Source organism: Protopterus annectens, chromosome 10.part0, assembly GCF_019279795.1.
Source record: "Protopterus annectens isolate FY-2018-M chromosome 10.part0, PAN1.0, whole genome shotgun sequence".
Taxonomy (NCBI): domain Eukaryota; kingdom Metazoa; phylum Chordata; order Ceratodontiformes; family Protopteridae; genus Protopterus; species Protopterus annectens.
In genome coordinates, this window is record NC_056744.1 from 634,941,362 (window position 1) to 634,966,227 (window position 24,866).

The 24,866-nt window shown below is 39.0% G+C and overlaps 1 protein-coding gene across 2 annotated transcripts in view; it reads right to left on the reverse strand.

Moving 5' to 3' along the window:
• Window positions 1-24,866, reverse strand: part of GLIS1 (GLIS family zinc finger 1) — a 1,802,806-nt gene that overhangs the window by 124,733 nt on the left and 1,653,207 nt on the right. For both annotated transcript variants that reach the window (XM_044085458.1, XM_044085459.1), the window contains one exon: window positions 6,746-6,927. In XM_044085458.1, coding sequence (XP_043941393.1) covers window positions 6,746-6,927 — 182 coding nt within the window. The remainder of the gene's footprint in view (window positions 1-6,745; window positions 6,928-24,866) is intronic.

Sequence of the window (24,866 nt, forward strand, 5' to 3'; positions counted from 1 at the left end):
AACATTTGAGTTTGACTCCACATCCTTTAGAGAATTCATGCTAATGCAAAAGCTATTATTCTATCAACTTTCTAAGTTTGTAAGAGGAATATTTAAAATCTGTCCCCCATCATTTTAGGCTTTGTCCAGATTTTTAGAATAAAAAATCTGGACAAAGCCTAAAATGATGGGGGGACAAATAGGGACAGATTTTAAATATTGTTCTTACAAACTTAGAAAGTTGATAGGATAATAGGTTTTGCATTACCATGAATTCTCTGAAGGATGTGGAGTCTTAAACTCAAATGTTTGCCATTATTTTAATTACTTCAATCCTTAACTTTTCTGCCAGAAAAGTACAGGGAACACACCAAAAATATGAGGCACAAATCTGGACATTCTATCACAAACACACACACACACACACACACACACACACACACACACACACACACACACACACACACACACACACATATGAGTCTATTGAAGTTGATTCAAAAGATCTCAAATTTTCTAAACTTTGCTACAAGGTTTGCTGTAGGTAAGAGAATTTTGTTTGCTCAGCTTAAATAACATCCTCCCTTAGCAGATGGAGCACAATTGGCAGTTGTATTCAGATGATGATATTTACTATGGTTTACTAGTGTTTCACCTATTTAAGCAATTAAAATTAGAAAGCTTCTACACCCATTGCTAAATTTGACAGTGAAATCCCTTTCTACAACCTTAGAGGAAAAACTCACTTACATTTAGTAGTACAAACTGCCAAAACAAAAGTTGCAATACACAAACCACATATCCCTGATATGAGGACTTAAAACCAGGGAATCTTTCCTCACACATATCAAAGACTTAATATTTTACACCAAATTCTGTCTTCAACTCAAAGCACATTTTCTTAAATAACTCTAGCATAAGCATTTCCCTTTGGACCTCATTACCTTACTTCTTCCATATTAGGACCTCCAGTCATTCCTAATACTATGAATTGCTATAGTCTAGAGACCGTTTCTATATGAGTTGTAAGTTTATTCCCACTGGTACCTTTTTTATCCTGAATTAAAAAAAAACATTAATGGAGTTATCTGTAACAGGAAATTGTTTCATCTACACTCCATACAGTATATTCATTGACTTCACTTTCATTAATCAGAAACAACTGTTTTTATATTTTTTATGCATCTTATCTCTCTAACCTCCCAGACGCAGCCTGAAGTTTGTCCGTTGTGATCACAGCATTCGTCCAATTAGAAACTATAAATTAATCAATCAATGAAGACATCAAACAGTCATAATGAACTTTAAACACAATAGTGCTGCAAACACATAACATTGTATGACTGTAGCTTGTCAAAGGGACCATATGACAAAACAATTCCTTCTACAAAATGGTCTGTTAGTAAACGGGACTTGATAAATTGGTACTTAAGCAGGGTAACAGCATGCATTTTCTGCTCTTCTATTTTTGATTTTCAGTTTTGTCTACATTTTCTCCCATTAGCTACAATTGTTTTGACCAAATTCACTCTCATCTCAGTTTGGATAAGACTGATGTTTAACTGTCATGAACAAATTATAAACACACACACACACATACACACGCACACACACACACACACACACACACACACACACACACACACACACACACACACACACACACACACACACACACACGCAGAGTAGACCTTCTGGCTACGCATTGTTGGAATCAGAAGAACAAACCCGACAGCCAGCATTCCATATTGGTGTTACTGTCACTGGACTAACAAGATCCTTGTGATAGGGACAACTTGTAATTCTAACAATGACTAAGCCAAAGGCCTTCTCTGCATTAATGCCTAAGCCAAAGGCATTCTCTGCATTTGTGCAGGTGTGCGTGTGGCTGTAATTGTACCTTCATCACAATGCTATGAGTTTCATAGTTCAATTGAACAAGTTCTTAAGGGAAAACACAACACTTTCCTGTCCAGATGTTTTTGTTAGTCTGACAGCAATGATTCCACCGTGAAATGTTGAAGCTCTAAAGTTTGAATCCTAACTGAAAACGTGTATTATATTTTCACATTTATGATTGTAACAATGTTTAAGTAGATGGCTTTCTCTGCATCTGTGTCTATTTTGTAATTTTACTTTAACAACCATGCTATGGGGTTTTTAGCTGAAAGAAAAACTCAACAGCTATCAGCCCATAGTGTCTTGTTAGTCTAGTGCTAATGTAATGAACATGAAATGCTGCAGGTGGTGGCTTCAAATCCCACTTGATAATTAATATTGTCTTCTCATAGTTAACATTCTCCTCTTGAGTGAAGAAAAGTGATATTACTATAATTCTGTTAGCATCATATTGGATTTTGCCATTATAGCAACAGGCTTCACTGCTCAGAGTTGTTTGTCACACACGTTTTGTATTGTTAATCTGCTCCTAGATATTAACATTCACCTGCTAGTCTTTTATCTTTAACTGCATGCTTTAATATAGCATTTTATTCATATTTAATAAATTATTAGCTTGGAGAAGTCCACTTGCAATAATTTTTGCTCTGCATAAATATAAACAGACACACACTTGCACATGCACACACACACACACACACACACACACACACACACACACACACACACACACACACACACACATACATTATTAGCTTGGAGAAGTCCACTTGCATTAATTTTCGCTCTGCATAAATATAAACAGACACACACTTGTGCATGCACACACACACACACACACACACACACACACACACACACACACACACACACACACACACACACACACACACACACACACACACACACACACATTATTAGCTTGGAGAAGTCCACTTGCATTAATTTTTGCTCTACATAAATATAAACAGACACACACTTGTGCATGCACACAGATACATACACACACACACACACACACACACACACACACACACACACACACACACACACACACACACACACACATTATTAGCTTGAGAAGTCCACTTGCATTAATTTTGCTCTGCATAAATATAAACAGACACACACTTGTGCATGCACACAGATACATACACACACACACACACACACACACACACACACACACACACACACACACACACACACACACACACACACACACACACACATTATTAGCTTGGAGAAGTCCACTTGCATTAATTTTCGCTCTGCATAAATATAAACAGACACACACTTGTGCATGCACACAGATACATACACACACACACACACACACACACACACACACACACACACACACACACACACACACACACACACACACACACACACAGACATATACACTCACATACATACACAGACACACACACACACACACACACACACACACACAGACATATACACTCACATACATACACAGACACACACGCACACACACACACACACACACACACACACACACACACACACACACACACACACACACACACACACACACACACACACACTCACATGCATACCTGAAGTTAATCTGAATCTTACTGCAGTTATTTGCTGTTCTACCTTTTGTACTATATGTTATTACTTCGGAGGACTTAAGCTATTACCATCCATGCTATAGGTTTTACCATCACCATGCTATAGGTTTTACCATCACCATGCTATAGGTTTTACCATCACCATGCTATAGGTTTTACCATCACCATGCTATAGGTTTTACCATCACCATGCTATAGGTTTTACCATCACCATGCTATAGGTTTTCTAAACAAACTTCAAACAATAAATACTGTTACAACTAGGTATGCTCTATGAGGGTTTTGTTCTTCTTAAGCTGCTTAAATATTTTAGATTAGTATAATGAAACCTAAAAATATTTAACTGAGTTGTTGTCTCCATGGCAGAGGAGAAACCTGTTGGATAGGAAGAAGTGACAGTTTTACAAATTCACCTGTTCTGTGGGGAGAGGGTTTCCAGCAAGGCTTATAGTCCACAATGCTGCTCTAGTAGGGATGCATCCTGACAGATCATCCACAGTTTGCCTGCAGTGACATCATTGGTTGTTGGATATAGGAAATGGACTAAGAGTTGGACATGGAAAAAGAATCATCGATGGATAATAGGTCATGTCAGCTTTTCATAGGTTCATAGGTTCATAGGTTCATACTAGGCTATCTGCCCGAGGGCATTTACAAGCCTAGCCCATAGTTTTGTGGCTTACGCCACCCCTTTAGTATGGGGAACTATACCCATTATTTTGCTGTGCCTCTGTTGAGCAGTGACACTGAGGTAATCCCTGGGGTATATCTGCGATCTCCCATCCATTGGTCAAGATTTCTCTTGAACAAGGCCAGCGAGGTGCTCTGCCTCACATATACCGGGATTTTATTCCACAGCATAGGGAGTCTTTGGGTGATGAATCTATCCCTCCAATTAATAGCCGTGTCGAGGTTTAAGTCTCCTTGTGGCTCTGGCGGATCTAGATTTTTGAGGTGAAGCATGTTCATCAAATCTGGGTTTGACATGGCCTTGTATGTTAGGCAAAGGTCACCTCTGAGCAGCGACTGAATAGAGCTGGAGTTCTTTCAGTCGGGCAGCATAGGACAGATGTTTGAGACCCTTTATCCTTTTGGTGAGGAACTTTGTGGCCTCTCCAGCTGCTGCAAGTGTCGGGTCAGATACATTCGAATGGGGCATTGTACTCAATCATTGGTCTGATGAGTGATGAGTATAGGGAGACTATGACCTCCCTTGATCTAGATGAGAATCCCTTCATGATAAGGTGGGCAATGTAGAAGGTCTTCCTAACTACTTTAGCTACATGGGTGTCGAATGACAGACTACTATCAACCTGGGTCCCCAGGTCCCTGGTAACTTCTTCTGTACTCAGTGGATTGCCACCTATTTGGTAGCTAGGGGTAACCTTGTTTTAAGGGTATGACTATGCATTTTGGCATTTAACTTTAGGCCATGGCTCTGGCACCAGTTATCCGTTTCTGTGAGACCCTTCTGAAGGATATCTGTGTCAGATGTGTTTTCTACTATGGCCCAGTTTGCAGTCATCTGCAAACTTTGTCAGCCATAACCCTCCTGTGTTTGCTTGTACTTGGAAAAGTAGATGCCAAACAAGAGTGGGCCCAGGACTGAGCCCTGTGGTACACCACTTGTGACAGGCTTTGAGTCTGACATGGCGCCAGCAACTCTGACTCTGTGGGTTCTGTCACTCAGCCAGTTTGCAACCCATCTTGTGATGTATGGGTTAACATTTAAGCTGATGAGTTTTTCAATGATACCCGAGTGGGGTATTGTATCAAAGGCCTTCGCCAGATCGAGGTAGGCTGTATGGACTGCCTTTCCTCATCAATGGCTTTGGTGACTGTTTGAAAAAGTCAACCAAGTTTAGAAGGCATGATCTGCCTTTGACAAAGCCAAACTGGGATGGATCCAAAGTCTGCAAATTCCCTATGTCTTTATTTATGAGGTCCATTATGATCCTCTCCATGGCTTTGCAGATAAGGCTTGTCAAGCTAATGGGCGGTAATTTCCAGGGTCGGTGGAGGCACCGCCTTTGTGAAGTGGGACCACAGTTGCAGTCGCCACTCCTGGTATCCAGAGGTAAGACTATGATTAAACAGCTGTCCTAGCTGTGGGTTTAATTCCTCGTTGAGTTCGTGGAGCACACAGCCGGGGACACCATCAGGTCCCATGGATGCTGTGTTTTTGCTTTGGAGAGAGCAGTTCTCACTTGGGTTGGAGATGTTTGGGGGCTGCAATGGTATAGATATCTCTCCTTTTGGGGGGGGGAGAAGTTTGCACTGAACCTGTCAGCCAGTATGTTGGCAATGTCTGTAGGATCAGTAATCTTCACATCATTTTGAACTAGTTCTGAGCATATCTGGGAGTTTCCTCCCAGGTTTCTAACATAGCTAAAGAAGGCCTTATGATTGTCTTTTGAGTCTTTAGCTATTTTTCTCTCAAAATTTGCTTTGGGTGATTCAGCAGCTACTTTCCAACAATGTGGGGAAAAATTAGCTCAAAGGAGTGAGGTAGAGCTTCATGCTCTGACTGGAAATATATATTAAGTGAATCAAATATATGAAAAGGATTTTCAACAAACACAAATAATAGAAGTGGTCTTGTTACCAGTGATGCTGTATAGACAAACAAGTCATTAAAGAACACTGAATAGACAGAAAAACAAATTCTAGGCGACTGCAAAACTACAAACGTTTGCAATGATTCTAAAAAATTAAGTTGCATAAAACTGTATAACAAAAATATCTGAAACCAGTAAAACTATAGTAAACTCTCAGTTAACTGGAACTCCAGCAACCAAAACTCTCAAGAAATCAGAAAAAGAAATTGAAGAAATACAGTACAATTTTTATGTGTTGCGCTTTCTGTCCCATCCCATCCCCCCGCAGAAACATACCTTATGATTTTAGGGTTTTAGAGTTTTAAAAAGGAAGATAGGGATACATTCCTTCTCTCCCCAACCTAAGAACAAGTCAAACTAAACAAATAGTATAGGATACAGTATTAGTCAGGCCTATATTTAATAGTAACTCTAAAGCAACCAGAAACTACTGTTATATGGCATCTACTAATCCCCATGGATGCCGGTTAACTGAGAGTTTACTGTAATATGTATAGAAAAAGCATACCTGTTTTACATTAACTGTAGTTATGTGCTATCATCACAGTAAAATTAATCACAAAGAGTAAAAAAATAGCTTGAACTTTGTAATCTGCAGTATTAAAATTCAATATCAGCTATGAAAGTAGAAACAGAAAAATAAACTACCTTCATGTGCTTGATGCACAGGGTGGTTCTGAAATTGTGAGAAGTGCTTTTCATGAGTACTGGACAGTTCTTGTGAAGGCTGACCATGAGACGAAGTGGATGCTGGCTTTGGTAAAGGTGGTGGTGGTGGACCCAAACTTTTCATGGGGCTATCAATAGGAGAAAGAAGAGATGGCACAACCCTGTAATAATGCAAAATAAAAATATTTTTTTTTTACCAGACTGAAAATTAAATACAGCAACCAAATAAACAACATGCATACATTACAAATCTGGATTTGTAATGGATAATTTAGGACAAAAAAGAGTTCTAAGTAGGAGTTCAGAGTTGCAACCATTAAAAAGAAGCTAATTTACTCTAAAACATGATCAAGCATAATAAAACATTTTTAGCTAGGTTATACTTTTTAAGTGATGCATATAATTTCCAGCAAGTGTCATCTAAGATCATTTAACTTGTTTCAGTTAATGAAAATACATTTTCTTACCTTTATTAAAATGTCCCAACTCAGTTTCTTAAATCAAAGCCTGTATGGTCATAAACAGATAGTATGCCACCAGTTAACACCATCTGCATTAAATAACAGTCAAAAGAGTTGTTGAAGTCTAATAAGCCAGTAAGTTTTTAATTGTATATGGGCAGAAGGTTCTAGCATAGTGTTCTAAATCAGAATAGTTTAGGCAACTGTTCAATGGATAAAAATGCTACTCGAAGTAAAATAAGCTGCTCAAAACTGAAACTGCAATTGAGCAAATTTACAGGTGTGTGCTTTTGTAGGCAGCAAGACCCATTTCCCTAAGCAAAGGGAATGCATGCTTTAGCTAATACAATTAACCTTGTACCTCAAGCATAAGGCACCCTGTTATGGACATCAACACTTTTAACCAATGTGTAGCTTTTACCATCCTAGATTACTGTACAACTATCCATTACTGAAATTAACAGTTTCTGTGCTTTCAGTTTTCTTGCTCAGCACATTGGAAGTTGTTCAGTAATGGCTTTTAGTCACAACTCTGATTACAAAATCAAACAGAGCAACCAGTCAGGATAAAACCACAAAAACACACAATCCAAATACCGGCTGCCAGCGGAACCCAACTCCAGAAAGGATCAGCTAAAAAATCAGTCAAGTCACCACAACAACACATTGTAAAACTTGCAATTAGCTTTTCATCTTTAAAAAGACTTCTTCACAAAAGTTCCGTGTTCACTAGTCCCTTATATACAAATATTCAATGCACTTGTTAAGTTCATTAAAGTAATTAAATCCCAATTAATCATTCTTAAAGGTATATAACAGGAAACATAAAAAAATCATAAAAATGTGTAAAAAAATACCATACCGAGCACAGACTCATGCTGTAAACATTATAACATTTATGATATTATAAATGTACTTTTCAAAAATGTTGCCACCGGTGTTATTAAAATTAAATAAAATATATTTATTTTGAATAATGTGAATAAATACCTCACGTTGAAGACACTTGCCTAAAAAAAATAAAATTAAAACTAAAACAATAAATTAGTTCCAAATTTCTATAAAACCAGTTTGAGGGGGACCGATTAGAGGAAAAAGCTGGTAAAACTGAATACAAATATGAGTACATATTGATATCTGCCCATTAATATTTGTTAGCCCTTTGTTCTAACTAAAGACAAACTTTCATTAATACCTGGGGGATGTGTTGTATCCAATTTAATCTGCCAACTTAATTCCCTTACTTCAAGATAATCATTCCATGCCCCTCCTCTTGGGTTGGGGGTAACTATTTCTAGAATAGTGAACACAAAATGTTTAAAACCAAGGCATATAAAAGAGTGTTTAAATAAGGCATTATTTGGGTTCTCTGTGGTGATATCGTAGTTGAACTCATATATTCTCTTTTTAAGTTGCCTCTATGTTTTGTCTACATAGAAGGCTGAACAGGTGGTACAGATAGCCAAGTGTACCCCTCCTTTGCTTAGGCAGTTACCATCCTGAGGGTAAATAATAATTTTAGCCTGTTTTTTAATAGGATAACAGATTGATCAAGATTGTATTAACATTTATCACAATGTCCACATTTCCTAGTCCCCTTATTGGTTCTGTTATTACACTTACTTGACTTTAACATTTTTTTATATTATATACCCTTTTGTACGTGAATAGAGGTCTAGACCCAATGATCTCCCTAAGTTTGTCATCACTGGTAAGAATACCCCAGTATTTGTTGACAATATTTTTAATAATGTGGAACCTTAACAGTCTAGTAGTCAAGTAAAATGGGTGAAGAGTAAGAAATGGTCTGTTTCTCACTATTTATGGTCATGGTCCCTACAAAGTAAACATTTAATTTTAACTGCAAAGAAGGTAAACCAGTTAATTCTTAACTCAGAGATTCGGTGCTTTTTAGCCTCACATGGGCTTGAAGCCAGCGTGAACAGGAAGCTTTCTATAAAATAATTATGTGTATCATAGCTGCTCAGCCAATATTTTCATATATTGAACAAAAAAGTGCTAAATAGAGCATATGGTTAAGCAATCACAAGACATTATGCATCTCAGGAATAGTTATCAGACATGTGGTTCATTGGAAGCATAAACTTGTATAAACAATGCACAATATCAAGCCACAAAAGATCGACATCTAGAGGTTGACAAAGAGAAACATCAATCCACAAAGGATTGAAAAAACATATATATTTTTTAGCAGGGGCAAGCCCTCCCTGCACCTATACCCCCTGCTAATTATATATGCCAACTCTGAGATTGTATTACAGTGGGAAAAATACATATTCCCCAATAACTACTGTACCTACTGTACCACACTCGCATAGTGGAAAAGATGGTTGTTTTTAATCAGCTGATTTTTGATCAGCTGTAGCAGCTTTTTCATTTAATAAAGAAAAGACACATCAGTGAAAGGTAGTGTACTTGGTCCAATAAATCATTGATAAGCCTGGCTAAGCAATTGCCTCAGAAAAGTGTCTGGTAAAGTGACTTGCTCAGAGTCACACAGTAGGAAAGTAAAGCCCTGGAGTACAGAAAGCAGCTCATCAATAGTTCATAACCTTAATCCTCAGTATCAACTGCCAAAGACAGGTCTGTGCTTGTGAAAAACAATACAGTAGAAAGCACATTTTTTCCATTCACTTGCCTCTTCCAGCTGGGTGGGCCGACCCGCTCTGCTATGCTCAGGCTCACTTCACTCCACTACCCTACCCCCATTCCCACTCACCCCACAATAATTACACTTATACTCTCTATGCCACACCTCCTCCTTCTTACCAACAAATCGGCTCTCTCCACCACTTCATAATCCCTTTCTACTGTTTTTCACTCCCACCTTACTCTCCAAGTACCACTAACTAATCGTTTCCCTTCTTTATTAGCACAGACCCTTAACAAACATTTCAACCTCTCAATCTTCTTTCCCTACCACTACCAAACATTCATGATGCTTGTTTGTCTCTCAACCACCCTTCTCTTCCTCCTATCACTGTCAACTTCATGCCATCATATATTCCACTATCAACCACCATCACCTACTCTCCCATATAATCACAGCTCCAGCACCATCTTTTACTCACACCTAATTTCTTCATCCCTCTTCCAATTCTCACCCTCACACCTCTTTAAAATTCACTCTTTTCCAAATACCACTCTCTCCCCTACTCTGAAGTTAAGAAGGTCTACTTCCATGAACCTCCTTACATATATTGCTACTTTCTTGGATACACTTCTCCTGGATGGGGAAATCCATCACAGTCCAGGTCCACCTGCCTCTACCACTCTCAAATACTCTCCTCCTACCTCACCACCTCTCTACTCATCCCCACCCCCACTCCTTCTCCTAAAACTGTAAATATCTTCTCTCTGAATATACAAAGCCTAGTAAATAAAATCACAGAACTACACTCCTGGATTGCTAACATCTCCCCCAATATCTTAACTCTGTCAGAAACCTGGTTAAAACCACACATCTCAGACACTGAAATCCTACCTCCAGGCTATAATATCTTTTGCTCTGACAGAATCAATAAGATGGGTTGAGGTGTTGCCATCCTCTACTCTGCTCAACTTAATCTCTTCCCACTCTCCATCTCTATACCTAGCTTTGAGCCTGCTGAAATTCTTATCATTAACTGTCACCTAAACTCACACAAAAAACTTGCCATAGCCTCTATCTATATACCTCCTGGGAATAATATTCCTATCTTTGAGAACATTGTCTCATGGTTTACTGAACACATACCCTACAAAACCATTATCCTTGGAGACGTAAACATAGACTGGAACAAACTTTCAACTACAACTCCTAATCTCAGTCTCAATCTTCATGGCTTTTGCCAACTAATATCCTCTCCTACTCAGACTAACAAAAACTCTACTGCTGACCAACTCTTGACTGGATCCTCATCTTGGATCCTAAACTTTATCATAGCCCTGGGACTCTCCCTAACTCCTTAAGTGACCATTCACCTACCCTTCTAAAGAGCGCCTCTATACAGAGTGCCGTAAACTTACTCATTTCAATCCAGATACTTTTAACTCTAAACTGTCTGGTTTAAACTGGTCCTTCCTACATTATCTCCCTCTAAATGAGGCTGTAGAATCTTCCAATAAGTTATTTCTAGACATACTTAATTCTCTAAAACCTATCAGAAAGATTAGAATAAAATCTAACTGTGCTCCTTGGCTCATTAAACATACCAGTTCCACTATGCATCAAAGAGATAGTGTCTGGAAAGCCTGGGTCAAAAACAAACCCCCTCCCCTATTTCAAAGATTTAAAGGGCTGAGAAACCTGTCAAAACTAGTCAACAATGATAAAAATCTTCTTCTGCTCCACTCAATTCAGCCCACAAAATATCCCCAAAAATGTTATACAACCATTAATAATCTTCTTTATCCTTGCAACTTCTCCATTCCCAGCCTCTTCCCAAATAGTACTGCTACTGAAACAGCCACTCTTCTGAACAACTATTTCATAGAAACTATCTAAAAACTTACTCAAAATAGCAATGTTTCCTTTGCCCTTCCTCACCCCCCCCCCAACAAAGCACCTTATAATGCCTTTTCATTTAAACCAGTCCCCACCTCCTTTATCAAATCTCTTCTTACCAAATTCAAACCATGCTCCCCCTCTCCTGATAAATTTCCTTCCTTTCTTAAAATTGCTATAGAATACATTGCCTACCCTGTCTCTGTACTCATAAATCGATCCATTACTGAAGCTTGTGTCCCTGATTTTATGGAAATCCTTTTTCACAATTCCTCTACACAAGGGAGGCAATTCTACAGATCCTTCTAACTACAGGCCCTTAGCTATTCTGTCCGCTATCTCTAAAATTCTTGAAAAGTGTGTTCACAGCCAGTTACTCAAATACCTTCTTGAAAATAACCTGCTAACTGCCACACAACATGGCTTCAGGCCACACCATAGCATTTCCACTGCACTACTTTCCTTCAACCAAACAACAGCTGAGACCCGACACAATAATATGCTAGTCTCCTGTCTATTCCTTGATCTTTCTAAGGCCTTTCACACTGTCTCCCACTCTAAATGTCTAACTAAACTCTCTGACCTCCACCTTTCTATTGCCTCTACTAACTGGTTCTCCAGTTACCTATCCAATAGGCAACAATCTATTCACTGGCAAACTGTCTTCTCCCCCTTCCTTCCAGTCAACACTGGGGTTCCACAAGGCTCTATCTTGGGCCCCCTCATGTTTAATATTTTCACTAACAACCTACATTCTACTTGTAAGCTCTCAACACTACTACAATATCTACTCCACACTTATCACCACTGCCCATAGCATTCCTGATCTCTTAGCCCTCACCCAGGGCACCTTCTCCTCTGTTGAAACCTGGCTCTCTGGCAATCAACTTGTACTAAATCCCCAAAAAAACAAAGCTACTTATTTGCCTTCCTAGAGCACTTGCTCATCACAAGTCCTCCTTTACCTTTACCTCCCTTAATAATACAACTATAAAACTGGAACCTCATACCAAACTACTTGGCACCTATATTGATGAAGTAAAATATGACATGCACATTCAACATTGCATACAAAAATGCCAGAAACATGGTCTTTTTTATCAAAATCAGAAATTCATTACACTTTCCTCCAAGCTCTCTCTGGCTCAGTCACTCCTCTTGCCTTGCCATGTATTTGCAACCCCTATCCTTACAAATATTCAAGCTACACTCCTGTCCAAACCTGAACAGACATACAATAAAATTGCTAGATTTGCTGCAAATTTCCCTTACAATTCCCATCACTGTCTCACCCTGAAGACACTTCAGTGGCTTGAATTGTCCAACCAACTACTACTTCCTCAATTACATAGCGCACACTCAGTTCTGAACAATCCCTGTTCTTGCCCCACTATCTCCAACCTTCTTTCTTGCTACTCTCTCCTCCGACACCTTTGTACAACTGACAAACACCTCCTCGATATTTACAAACTAGAAAGAACATTGGAAAGACACTTTATAAGCACTCAGTAGCTCATGCCTGGAACACAATTCCCTTCAATATAAGTAGCATTTCCTATAAGTACCAGTTTAATGTGAACTGAAACACTATCTTCTAAAGACTTGATCCTGCCCTTGTCAAGCCCCCACTTGACAACTACGTTTCGTGCTCATTTTCTGTTCTCTTTTTTCGATAGACTACCTCTTTTTTTGTGTTTAACCCTTTGTCATGTAATCTCATGTTATACCCTCTTGTATTAATAGCACAAACGCCTTTCTAATGTTATTGTCTCCTATGATTGAATACTGAGAGTACCTCTCATATACAGTATAGTTCTGTCATTGTATTCATATTGTTTTACAGAGTGCCTTGCTTTAACTGGCTTCTAATATATTTTTGATATGTACATTAGTACACTTTGTATTTGTTTTTATCTTCTATATGATGATATGTAAATTTGTCTGGAGCTTTTTTCCTTGGGTCTCCCCTGAAAAAGTGCCCTTGGCCCACTTGGACTAACCCAGTTAACAAATGTCAAATAAATAAATAATATAAATAAGTACACATCAATGTGCACTATCTAATATAGATCCCTCAAAGACCTCATTGCATAGGGCAGTCTGCATACAAGGCATAATTAACAGTGGGTCCTTGATGACACTCTAAAATGCATATCTGTGAATTCTGTCTGACATTGCATATCTAAACACATCGATATGTACCTTTTATGTACCATTAAAAAAGCATTTCATAAACATTCCTCTTTTCACGTCTCCTTATGTATAGGGTTACCTGTTTCTTTCCTGCTTCACTTAAATAGTGTTTCTGCTTAGGATCACTCTATTCCCACCTAAACTAAAACTAATGCTCACTGTCCAAGATCACCATGACACTCTACATTGCTCATACCTTGTAGTGTAAAAGAAAATCCCTCTCCTCAAAAATAAATCTCGGGTGTGTCTGTTTCATGGCAGCTTGCTCCATAAATGCCCATTGTCTAGGTGGTGTAGCCTTTCAGCACTAAACTGCAAAAGACCGGTGGCACATCATGCCATAGTGTTACTTACAAAAATGGTTTGTAAGTGAGCGACTTAATGAGCACTTTTACACATCATAACAATTATTTTAGATTGGTATGATATATGTGTGGTGGACAAATGCTACATACCCAAATGTAGGCCTGGTAGAGGCAAGTCACTTGGACCAATTATACGCATACTGAGGGAGGGAGGAAAATCAAGTTACTTGGACCAATTATACGCATACTGAGGGAGGGAGGGAGGAAAATCAAGTCACTTAGACCAATTATACGCATACTGAGGGAGGGAGGAAAATCAAGTCACTTGGACCAATTATACGCATACTGAGGGAAGGAGGGAGGAAAATCAAGTCACTTGGACCAATTATATGCATACTGAGGGAGGGAGGAAAATAAAGAAGTTATAAGTATAGTCATTCCATTTTTGGTTATAGATCGGGTAGCATGTAACTGTGGCAATGTACCTTAAGAGAGGAAAATGGAAAAAGTGAGTGCTCGACATTATAACATTGTGAAATACGGCCAGCCCCAGTGTTATGTGACCTTATGATTTTTAAATTAGATGTACATGATGGTGTAACAGCATATTACACATTAAAATCCCATAATGCTATGCTGGTTAAGTCAGCACAATAACACAGAAATCCTTGATGCCTAATTATTTCCTTGAAAAGACAGTGGAATTGGAAATGTATGGACCAGAAACATCATTCCACTGCTCTTAGAAGGCTCAGAGGCTGCACTTTTAATTGCTTTTATAGCAGGCTAAGTGAGTGTAGTTCATGTTACTGTTCATATTGTATAACTTAGCTGTAAAAGTATTGCCTTAGAACAGCCATACTTGCTTTGTGCAATATATCCTGTCTGTATTCACTGCTGGATTGTACATCTGTTATCAGTCAGAGGCTGCATGTTAATGCTGATAATGTACGCAATTTAATCAATTTTACTTTTTATCTGTATACCTTGCATGCTTTGCACTTCACATTCTGTAACCTTTGCACTAATTCTGCCTTATTTAATTTTATTTTTCAGTTGCATGGGTTTCTTTCATGCGTGACCCCCATCCCCACTTGGGATTAACTACAATACACATTTTCCACCTCATCCACTGAAGCTGACTTCTTCTTCTTTCGGCTTTTCCCAGTTAGGGGTCACCACAGTGGATCACCTGTCCGCTCATGATTGGCAGTGGACTTTTACAGTGTCGAGTTGCCAGGCAGGCGCCCAACCTTCCACCGAAGGCACACACATGCACACACACATACACACACACACACCTAAGGCCAATTTAGAGTGTCCAATCCATCGTAACTAAATAAAACTCAAGGAAGCAAGAACCTGACACCCTACAGCTTTTCTGTTGTATTAGGTGAATTGCAACTTAGTTTTTCTTAGGTTTTAAGGCTTAAGAGGTGTATGCACAACATCAGTGAAGGGTTCCAGCCAACTGACACTAGATTGGGCCAATACCTTGAATCAGCCTTACACACACACACACACACACACACACACACACACACACACACACACACACACACACACACACACACACACGCACACACGCACACACACACACACACGCACACACACACACGCACACACACACACGCACACACACACACACACACACACACACACACACACACACACACACACACACACACACACACACACACACACACACACACACACACACACACACACACACACACACACACACACACACACACACACACACACACACACACACACACACACACACACACACACACACACACACACACACACACACACACACACACACACACACACACACAGTCCCAAGCCTTTACTGTTTACATTAGTAAATTTTGCTTTTACTTTCAGCATAGTCTCTAGACTAATCACAACTTTCTCTAATTTATACTGCAGGCACACAAACAGGGCTGTTTGGCAGTTTTAAAGTATTCCAGAACTACTTCAATTAAGCTTTTGTTAGATACTGATATTTTAAGCTCAGTACTCACCTTTAAACTGATAATTTTTTTCAGGTCTTTTCCTTGTCGGGCTGAACCTGCTCCATTCGCTACGTTCGCTACTCTCACTCCGCTCCCCTCCCTGCCCCCATCCCCACCCTCCCCCATAACATCAACCTTATACCTAGCCTGACCCCTCCCATACTTCTCTTCCACCTATCCCATAACCCCCCTAATTATTCGCCTATTATACTTCCTCATTATTGTACTCTACCTCCCCACCCATTTCTAAATAAGCCCATATAGTACTCCATCCTCTAAACTACTTCTATCAGGCTCATATTCTTTATCACACTGCCCTCAACCACCGTCATGTCCATCACAACTATTACTTTGATCTTGCTTCTCTCACTTACACTCTCCCCTAACAATAATCACAACTTTCCAGGCACCCAACATACCTCCTGCACATACCTGTACAACCAGCACACATAACCCACATTTATCAAGTTACTCAGATGTCCACCATAGCTTATTCACAGCTAATACCTCTGTACTATGCAAAGTGAAAATTCTACCTTTCCAAAGACACTCCCCTTATCATACCACCAGCAGCAACTACACTATTTTTAGGAAAAAACAGAGAAGTATAACCTACACAATTTGCCAAAGTGCTATTTCCCAGTGTGGTGATGTACAACCCAATCCAGGACCAGTCCCCCTCAGCTCCAGCAAACCTAGAAAATCTCTTATGCTATCAACCATAAATCTCCAAAGCTTTAGGAACAAGATACCTGAACACCATGCCTAGATTTCTAAGTACAACCCGGATATTATAGCAGCTACTGAAACCTGGTTGAAATCATATATAAAAGACACTGAATTTCTCCCCCCAAGCTACTCATGCCTGAGAGTTGATCGACCCAACAAGAGAGGAGGAGGAGAAGCAGTACTTTTCCCTAGCAATTACACATTAATTCCCTACTCAAAACCAACACCCAACTTCTCCGCAGCCAAAATACTAATCTCTATATTAAAACTTAACAACCATAAAAACATTTGCATAATTGCTCTTTATATTCTCCCAGGAAACAACATACCAATATTAGAAAACATACTTGCCTGGACTTCCCAAAATATAGATAATGAAACCATCATTCTAGGTGATGTAAATATCGACTGGCTAGATATAGGCCACAAAACCCCTCAAAAAACATAAATCTTTGCAACTTCTCCCAACTAATTGAAGACATCACTAGACCTCACAAAATTACAGCTGGGGCTCCATAATAGACTGGATATTAGTATCCCACCCTTTCAATGTCATCAGTGCAGGCATACTACCTAATACCATTAGTGACCACCACCCAGCATATATCATACGCAAAACTACTCCAACCACAGGCCAACACCAATACAAATCTACCAGAAATTTTACTAAGTTCCAATCATCCATATTTAATGAAACCTTAGCTAAATTAAACTGGAAACCTCTCAGATCCTTACCACTTAATAAGGCTGTTGAATTCTTTAACTCAGCATTTCTAGGCATCCTAAATAGGCAAACACCCACCCGCCAAAAATGAATAAAACATAGCCATGTATGCTGACTCTCAAAATCCACCAAAGAAGTAATGTCCACAAGGGATAAAATCTGGAAATCATGGCAGAAAAACAAAGACCTCTCAACTCTACTACATTACAAACAACTCCGTAACCAGGCAAAACGTCTAATAACCACTGATAAAAAAGACCACTACTTCCACCTACAAAGCCAACATAAAAATAATCCCCAAAAATTCTGGTCTTCCATCAGCCAACTATTACACTCAGGCTCTCAAAACAATCCATCCCCTGACCCACAAAAAACTCCCACTGAACTTGCTACCCTTTTCAATTCCTACTTCATTGACACCATAGCTAACCTCAGTCACAGTCACCAAGATGCACTGAAGTCAATAAATTTTATACTAGTTATTTTGTGCGTGCCCTTGTGTTCAGTGCATCTTGGTGACTGTGACTGATTTTGGATCCTGTTGTTACTTGTTGGCCGGTCCAGTCGTATATTATTTTTATACCATAGCTAACCTAACCACCACCTTTCCTACAGTTAACAGCACCACCACCAAGACAGCTGATGACCAAATCATCCCAGAAAACAGGTCTACCCTTAACCCTAACCTAAAATTCTCCCCCATACCCACCAGCACAATAAAAAAACTTTTACTTAAGCGAAAACCCTGTACTCTGGCCCCTGACAATCTACTCCCGCACTTCCTGCAGCTAGCAGCAAACTCTATAGCTTATCCTGTCAGCATACTCATTAACAGATCAATTAAAGAATCCCTTGTCCCAGACATCTGGAAAAAAGCATTCATTCTTCCCTTACACAAAGGTGGCGCCAACACAGACACCACAAACTTTCAACCCATAGCAATTCTCTCACCCCTCTCTAAAATACTGGAAAAATGCATCCATGCCCAACTCCTCAACCACCTGCATGAAAATCAAATTTTATCACCCACTCAGCATGGTTTCAGACCAGGACACAGCACCACTACCGCCCTCCTATCCTTCCTTGATACAGTTAACCGGGCACGGGATTCTGGTAAAATAATTGCTTCACTTTTCCTTGACCTCTCCAAAGCTTCTGATACCATTTCCCACACTATTCTACTCTCTAAACTATCCACCCTCCACATTTCTCCCCCTACCCTACAATGGTACAACAGCTATCTCTCCAATAGGCAGCAATCCACCAAATGGCAACAGTCTTACTCTCCCTTCCTCAGTACATCCACAGGGGTACCCCAAGGCTCCATACTTGGTCCTCTCTTATTTAGCATCTTTATTAACAAGTTTCACGCCACTCTTCCACAATGCTCAGTAATCCAATATGCTGATGACTCTACAATAATATGCACTGGAAATTCCAGTGCTGAACTCCAGCAAATTACCCAGAATGCCCTCACATCTACTGAATCTTGGATGCTTAACCATCATCTTGCCCTAAATCCAAAAAAAAAAAACTAAACTAGTAATTTTTACTCCTAGGAAAATCACTCCATTTGATAAAAAACTCTTCACTATACAAGCCCAAGACAATATCATTATAGAAGTTGTCCCCACACACTAAATTACTAGGCATTATTATAGATGAAAACCTTAACTTTGACCTACACATAAACAATAACATCAAAAAACACACCAAAAGCTTGGTATGCTCTACAGGCACCAACACTTTCTTAGCCTCTCTACTAGACAAACCCTTGCAACTACCTTTTTATTACCCTCTCTCCTTTATGGTGCCCCTCTCCTCACTAATATCTGTAATTCTACAAAATCCAAACTTGCTATGTGTTGCAACAGAATAGCAAAATTTGCCACCAAGGCCACATTCTCATCCCACCATTGTAAGTCACTGAAACAATTAGGGTGGCTGGAACTCCCCCACCATCTCTCATTCACCCAACTAACTACTGTGCATAAAATAATCTGCAGACCCACAAACTGTCCTGCTCTCTCAACTCTACTTGCCAAATACCATTCCAGCAGGCATCTAAGATCTGAAAATCATCTACTTCTAAAAATAGATAAGCCCACCTTACCTGCTGGTCAACTCTCCTATGCCTTCACAGTCGCCAAACTATGGAACTCACTTCCACCTTCTATAAGAAACACAGGCAGCACCACCACCTTCAAACAAATGCTGAAAAATCATCTCAACTCTTCCTGGCTATGTTCCTGCTCTATAGCCTAACCTCTTCACTCTCCTTATATGATTACTAAACTCCTATGTCTTTTGCTACTAGTGACTGATGATATTTTCTCCATATTTATTTTAATCTTCACTTGTTGATTCTGGTACAATAATACTGATCTCTGTTTATACCAATCTGATTGAATTCTGCTTTAATGTATATTTTCTGTATATATTGCTGTTATCAAACAAACTAGATTCCTGCTTTTATGTATATATTCTGTATATGTTACTATATTTACTATCTGTAACACTGTTTCTGCTTCTGTACTAATTAATGTTTAAATTTTTTCTGTATCTCGTTGGAGCTTTTCTCCCCGGGCCTCCACTGAAAATGGGCTCTTTTAGGCCCAGTGGACTTATCCCGGTAAACAAATGCAATAAATAATAAATAAATAATGCATGGCACAGTCAGATATAACAAATTTTGCTTTGTTGTGTCAATCAATGTTTATGAAACCTGGCAATGTATCTTATGTTACAACATAAACAAAATATGATAAACAATGTGTTGCTGTAATGGTACTAATGCAGTAATTACAACATGAATGTTCTTCCAGGTTGAGAACAGTGAAAGACATAAAAAGGTTACCCTAAGTTCATCTTGTATATGGGTTGCATACCACACTGAAAAGAAAATGGAAATGAAAAACCAAATCCAAAATAGCAAAACAAAAGAAATCAGTGTCTGCTCCTATCTGAAAGAGACTTAATAAAACAGCAGAATAAAACGAAGAAATCTCACAGTGTTAAGCACTTTCATCTTGTAAACCAAAAAGACATGCTAATTAAATATACCAATTCTGAGATCACATTACAGTGAAGAAAACAGTAAATATACCATTCCATGCTGTACAGCAATCTCCATTTAAATGGTTTGAAGTTTCAAAACTTCGATCGTATGGTCTCGACCATAAGAAAGTCGACGTTTTGAAAGTTCAAAATTTAGGAGTAGATCCATATATAAATACATATAGATGGATATGTATTAGAAAATATATGGTCTCTGGCTTGAAAGAGAACAATTATAATGTCAAAGGTGGGTTGACACCCATGTTGGAAATTATTAATGATACAACGTTGAATAACGTAAGATAATCTGAGTTTGTACTAGCTTTTCAAGAAGTTTTAAGTGAGAGCTACAGATTTATATTTGTCTGGTGAAGCTGGATTACTGAGCATTGGCAGTGGTATGACTTTAGCGGACTGCAAGTTATTGGGTAAAATGCAGTATGAAGAGACATGTTGAAAAAATGTGATTTTTAGCAATATAAGAAGAATCTTTTTTCAAGGAGCTTGAATGGGATGTGATGTTTTATCGCTATGTAGGGAAGAACCTTTGTGTTTTGCAAGCAGTTAATGAGCTAAGGCAGCGGATACTACCTAGAGATAAAATTTGGGCATGTCAGACGCAGAGTTGTCATTAGTGTTTGACACTGTGGGAGTGGATATGACAGTAAGAAGGATGAGGAAGCTCAGCCTTAGAAAATACCTTAAATAAGCTGGTGGAATTTAGTGGGAAGGATAGACATTCCAAGAGAGAAGCAAACTGATTTCAGGGGTTCTTTCAAAGATTTTCAGTTTAAAAGACTGCTTTCAGACTTGCCAAAAGGGACTCACTGAAATATATGTTGGTTAATCACCTAACTCCATCAGTGTTCATTTCTTCTTAAAATTAGACAAGGGGTTATGGATTTACAAGCAATGACTCTAGTTCCAGTACAGTCAGCATGTAACCTGTGCATAAGTGGGAGTGTGCATAGTGTGTGTGTGTGTGTGTGTGTGTGTGTGTGTGTGTGTGTGTGTGCGTGTGCATGTGCGTATGCGTGTTCATGTGCGTGTGTGTGTGTGTGTGTGTGTGTGTGTGTGTGTGTGTGTGCGTGCGTGTGTGTGTGTGTGTGTGTGTGTATGTAACTGTCTATGTATGTCTGTGTGCGTGTGTGTGTGTGTGTGTGTATGTAACTGTCTATGTGTGTGTGTGTGTGTGTGTGTGTGTGTGTGTATGTAACTGTCTATGTATGTATGTGTGCGTGTGTGTGTGTGTGTGTGTGTGTGCGTGCGCATGTGCGTGTGTGTGTGTGCGTGTGTGTGTGTGTGTGTGTGTGTGTGTGTGTGTGTGTGTGTGTGTGTGTGTGTGTGTGTGTGTGTGTGTGTGTGTGTGTGTGTAAAGATGAGAATGAGTAAAACTATAATCTATGCTTTCTTCTGACATTTTCTAACTACAAGAGACATGTTTTGCATGGAGCCTACATGCTCTCATTGTGTCCTTTGGCTATTCACTGGAAGTTCTGATTTTCTCCAACATCACAAAGACATGGCCTGGCTGAGCCTTCAAATTGTCTGCAGATGTGCATGTCATGTGTGTGTGTGTGTGTGTGTGTGTGTGTGTGTGTGTGTGTGTGTGTGTGTGTGAGGGAAGGGTCTATATTATATAAACAAAACATTAAAATGTTGATTCACCTTTGATCGACCCCTAGTTCTCGAAACTCCACAACATCGAACCCTCAAATTACCGATTTATTTCCAAGGGAAAGAAATCGGTTGCCCAAACACACACACCACATTACAACAAACACTATTAAAGTGGGGGGCTTTGCCCCTCCACACCCCACAATGTGGGGGGCTGTGTCCCCCACACCTCCCCAAATTAAATATACTAACTCTACAGTCAGGAAAAGGGCAGATTTAAAATAACGGCCAACCGATTTCTTTCTCTTGGAAAGAAATCGATGATTTAGCCGTTCAATGTTGTGCAGCTGCAAGAAATAGGGGTCAATCAAAGGTGAGTAGACATTTTAATACTTTGTTTATATAAAATACACCCCGTGTGTATGTGTGTGTGCAGTCATCCCATGATAGACTGTCTTCTTGTACAGGAATAGTTTTTCTGCTTAACACCTGTTGAGTGCCTGGATAAGCTTGAGCTCCCCCAGTACCCTGAACTAAATAAGCAGGCAACGGAACAATTGAAAGAATGAATATACATATCCAGATGCAAGAAAAATAATAAAATATTATTCCTGGAAAAAAGGAATCAAAACAGACAAGTTCTGCAAGAACATTATTTTTTTAAGTGTAGTGTGCAGTGCATGAGATTTGTACTCATAATGCATTATTACTGTAGCACTCATACTAAATCACATCACTGTAATGCATTGTGATATATGTTACTTACAAGGTGGCATGTAGTCATATTATGATTAATTATACATAATCCTAGGGTCAGCCAGTCATACTGTCAGACCACTTAAATTATAGCCCTTCCTTCAGAAGCCACCTGCAACTTTAACTGTGACCGACCATCTGTATTAATATATATGCCTAAATATGTGTATGTACATATATATATATATATATATATATATATATATATATATATATATATATATAGATAGATAGATCACACTCACACACACACACACACACACACACACACACACACACACACACACACACACACTAGTGTTTTCTCATCCTCTGTTTGTAACCTTTATACAGTGTTTCTCATCTTTGACTTTTAATCTCAATTCTCTGGTACATCTAATGTACTGAGGCTCAGAGGAGCTGTTACAAAAGTCATATGACTCAAAAGTAGAAGCAGGCAATAGCCTAACATGGTAAAACCATTACAATATCTACTAGCTGTTGGAGTGATTATGATATTTATTTCCTTCTATTCTGTCCATCAATTATTCATCCTTCACCTAGAGAATCAAACCTGGCCATTCAGGAATGAATCCACCTTGACTCCAACCTATTAGGTATTATAGCTATAACATTCTATTGAATAAATACTACTGACAAAATCAGTTACTTATAATTGCATTAAATCTCACTGCTGCCCCCTTAGCTTTAGTTCTTTAGTGCCTGCTATGGTAACTACAGATGGCAGTACAACAGCGCTATAGAATTCATATTCCACAAGTGTCAAACCTTTAGGAGAACAATCAAACTTATTTTAAGTATGAATAGGTATTCCAGTATGGCTAAGAAAGATAAATAAAATGTTCACATGTGGAAGCTTTACTAGGTTCTACCAGCAGGGGGTGCAAAATACACATGTATACAAAACAATAGCCGGATAAAGCATTATTATTACCCATATGATAGCTCCTGTCTTGCTGTAGTGACAGTGTAGCAGAATATTCTCTGGTGGGAACCACACACCTTTCTATACTGTCTGTATAACAGCAGGGAGAACTATGTATTCTGAAATATGTTCACAAATGTTAGATGGAGACAACATAATCATAAATGAAAAATGTGTTGGAAATAACCAGTAAGAAACTGCACGACTGTATACACTGCAGCATCTGTACATGCATGCACATAAGAAACGTGGAAGACTACAGTGCTACATGCCACATGATGACTTCTTTACTCTAGTCCTAACTGCACAACATTTAATTACCTCACTGTCATGAGGGAGCTATATGGTACTTGACTGCTCCACAATCTGCAGTCAGTGCTGTGCATTATGGAGAATAACAGCATTGTCATGCAGTCCTGTTGTCTGTAGCTTCTTGGTATCCTATGTGTCACCTAAAGGGATGAATCATTTTGCCACTATTATCCAACATAAACACAGCTATTAAACCACACTTGTATGTCTGGAAACACACTGCGTAAACAGCATCATAAAAGACTAATTCAAAACTGGATAAGTTTAAAATACCTAGGACTGCCCTCACTTGTGATCTCTGCCCTCAGAAGTGCAAATTGTGTAAGAGAATTGATCTGCAGTTTATATGGTGAATTTTGTGTATTTGGTTGTCACATGGCTCCCTTTGTTATAACTGTCAATGCGGATTACTGGGTAAATGTAGATGAAATAAAAATTGCAAAGTAATTATACCTGCCTGTCTGTCATATTTCTATGTGTCCATAATAACCTG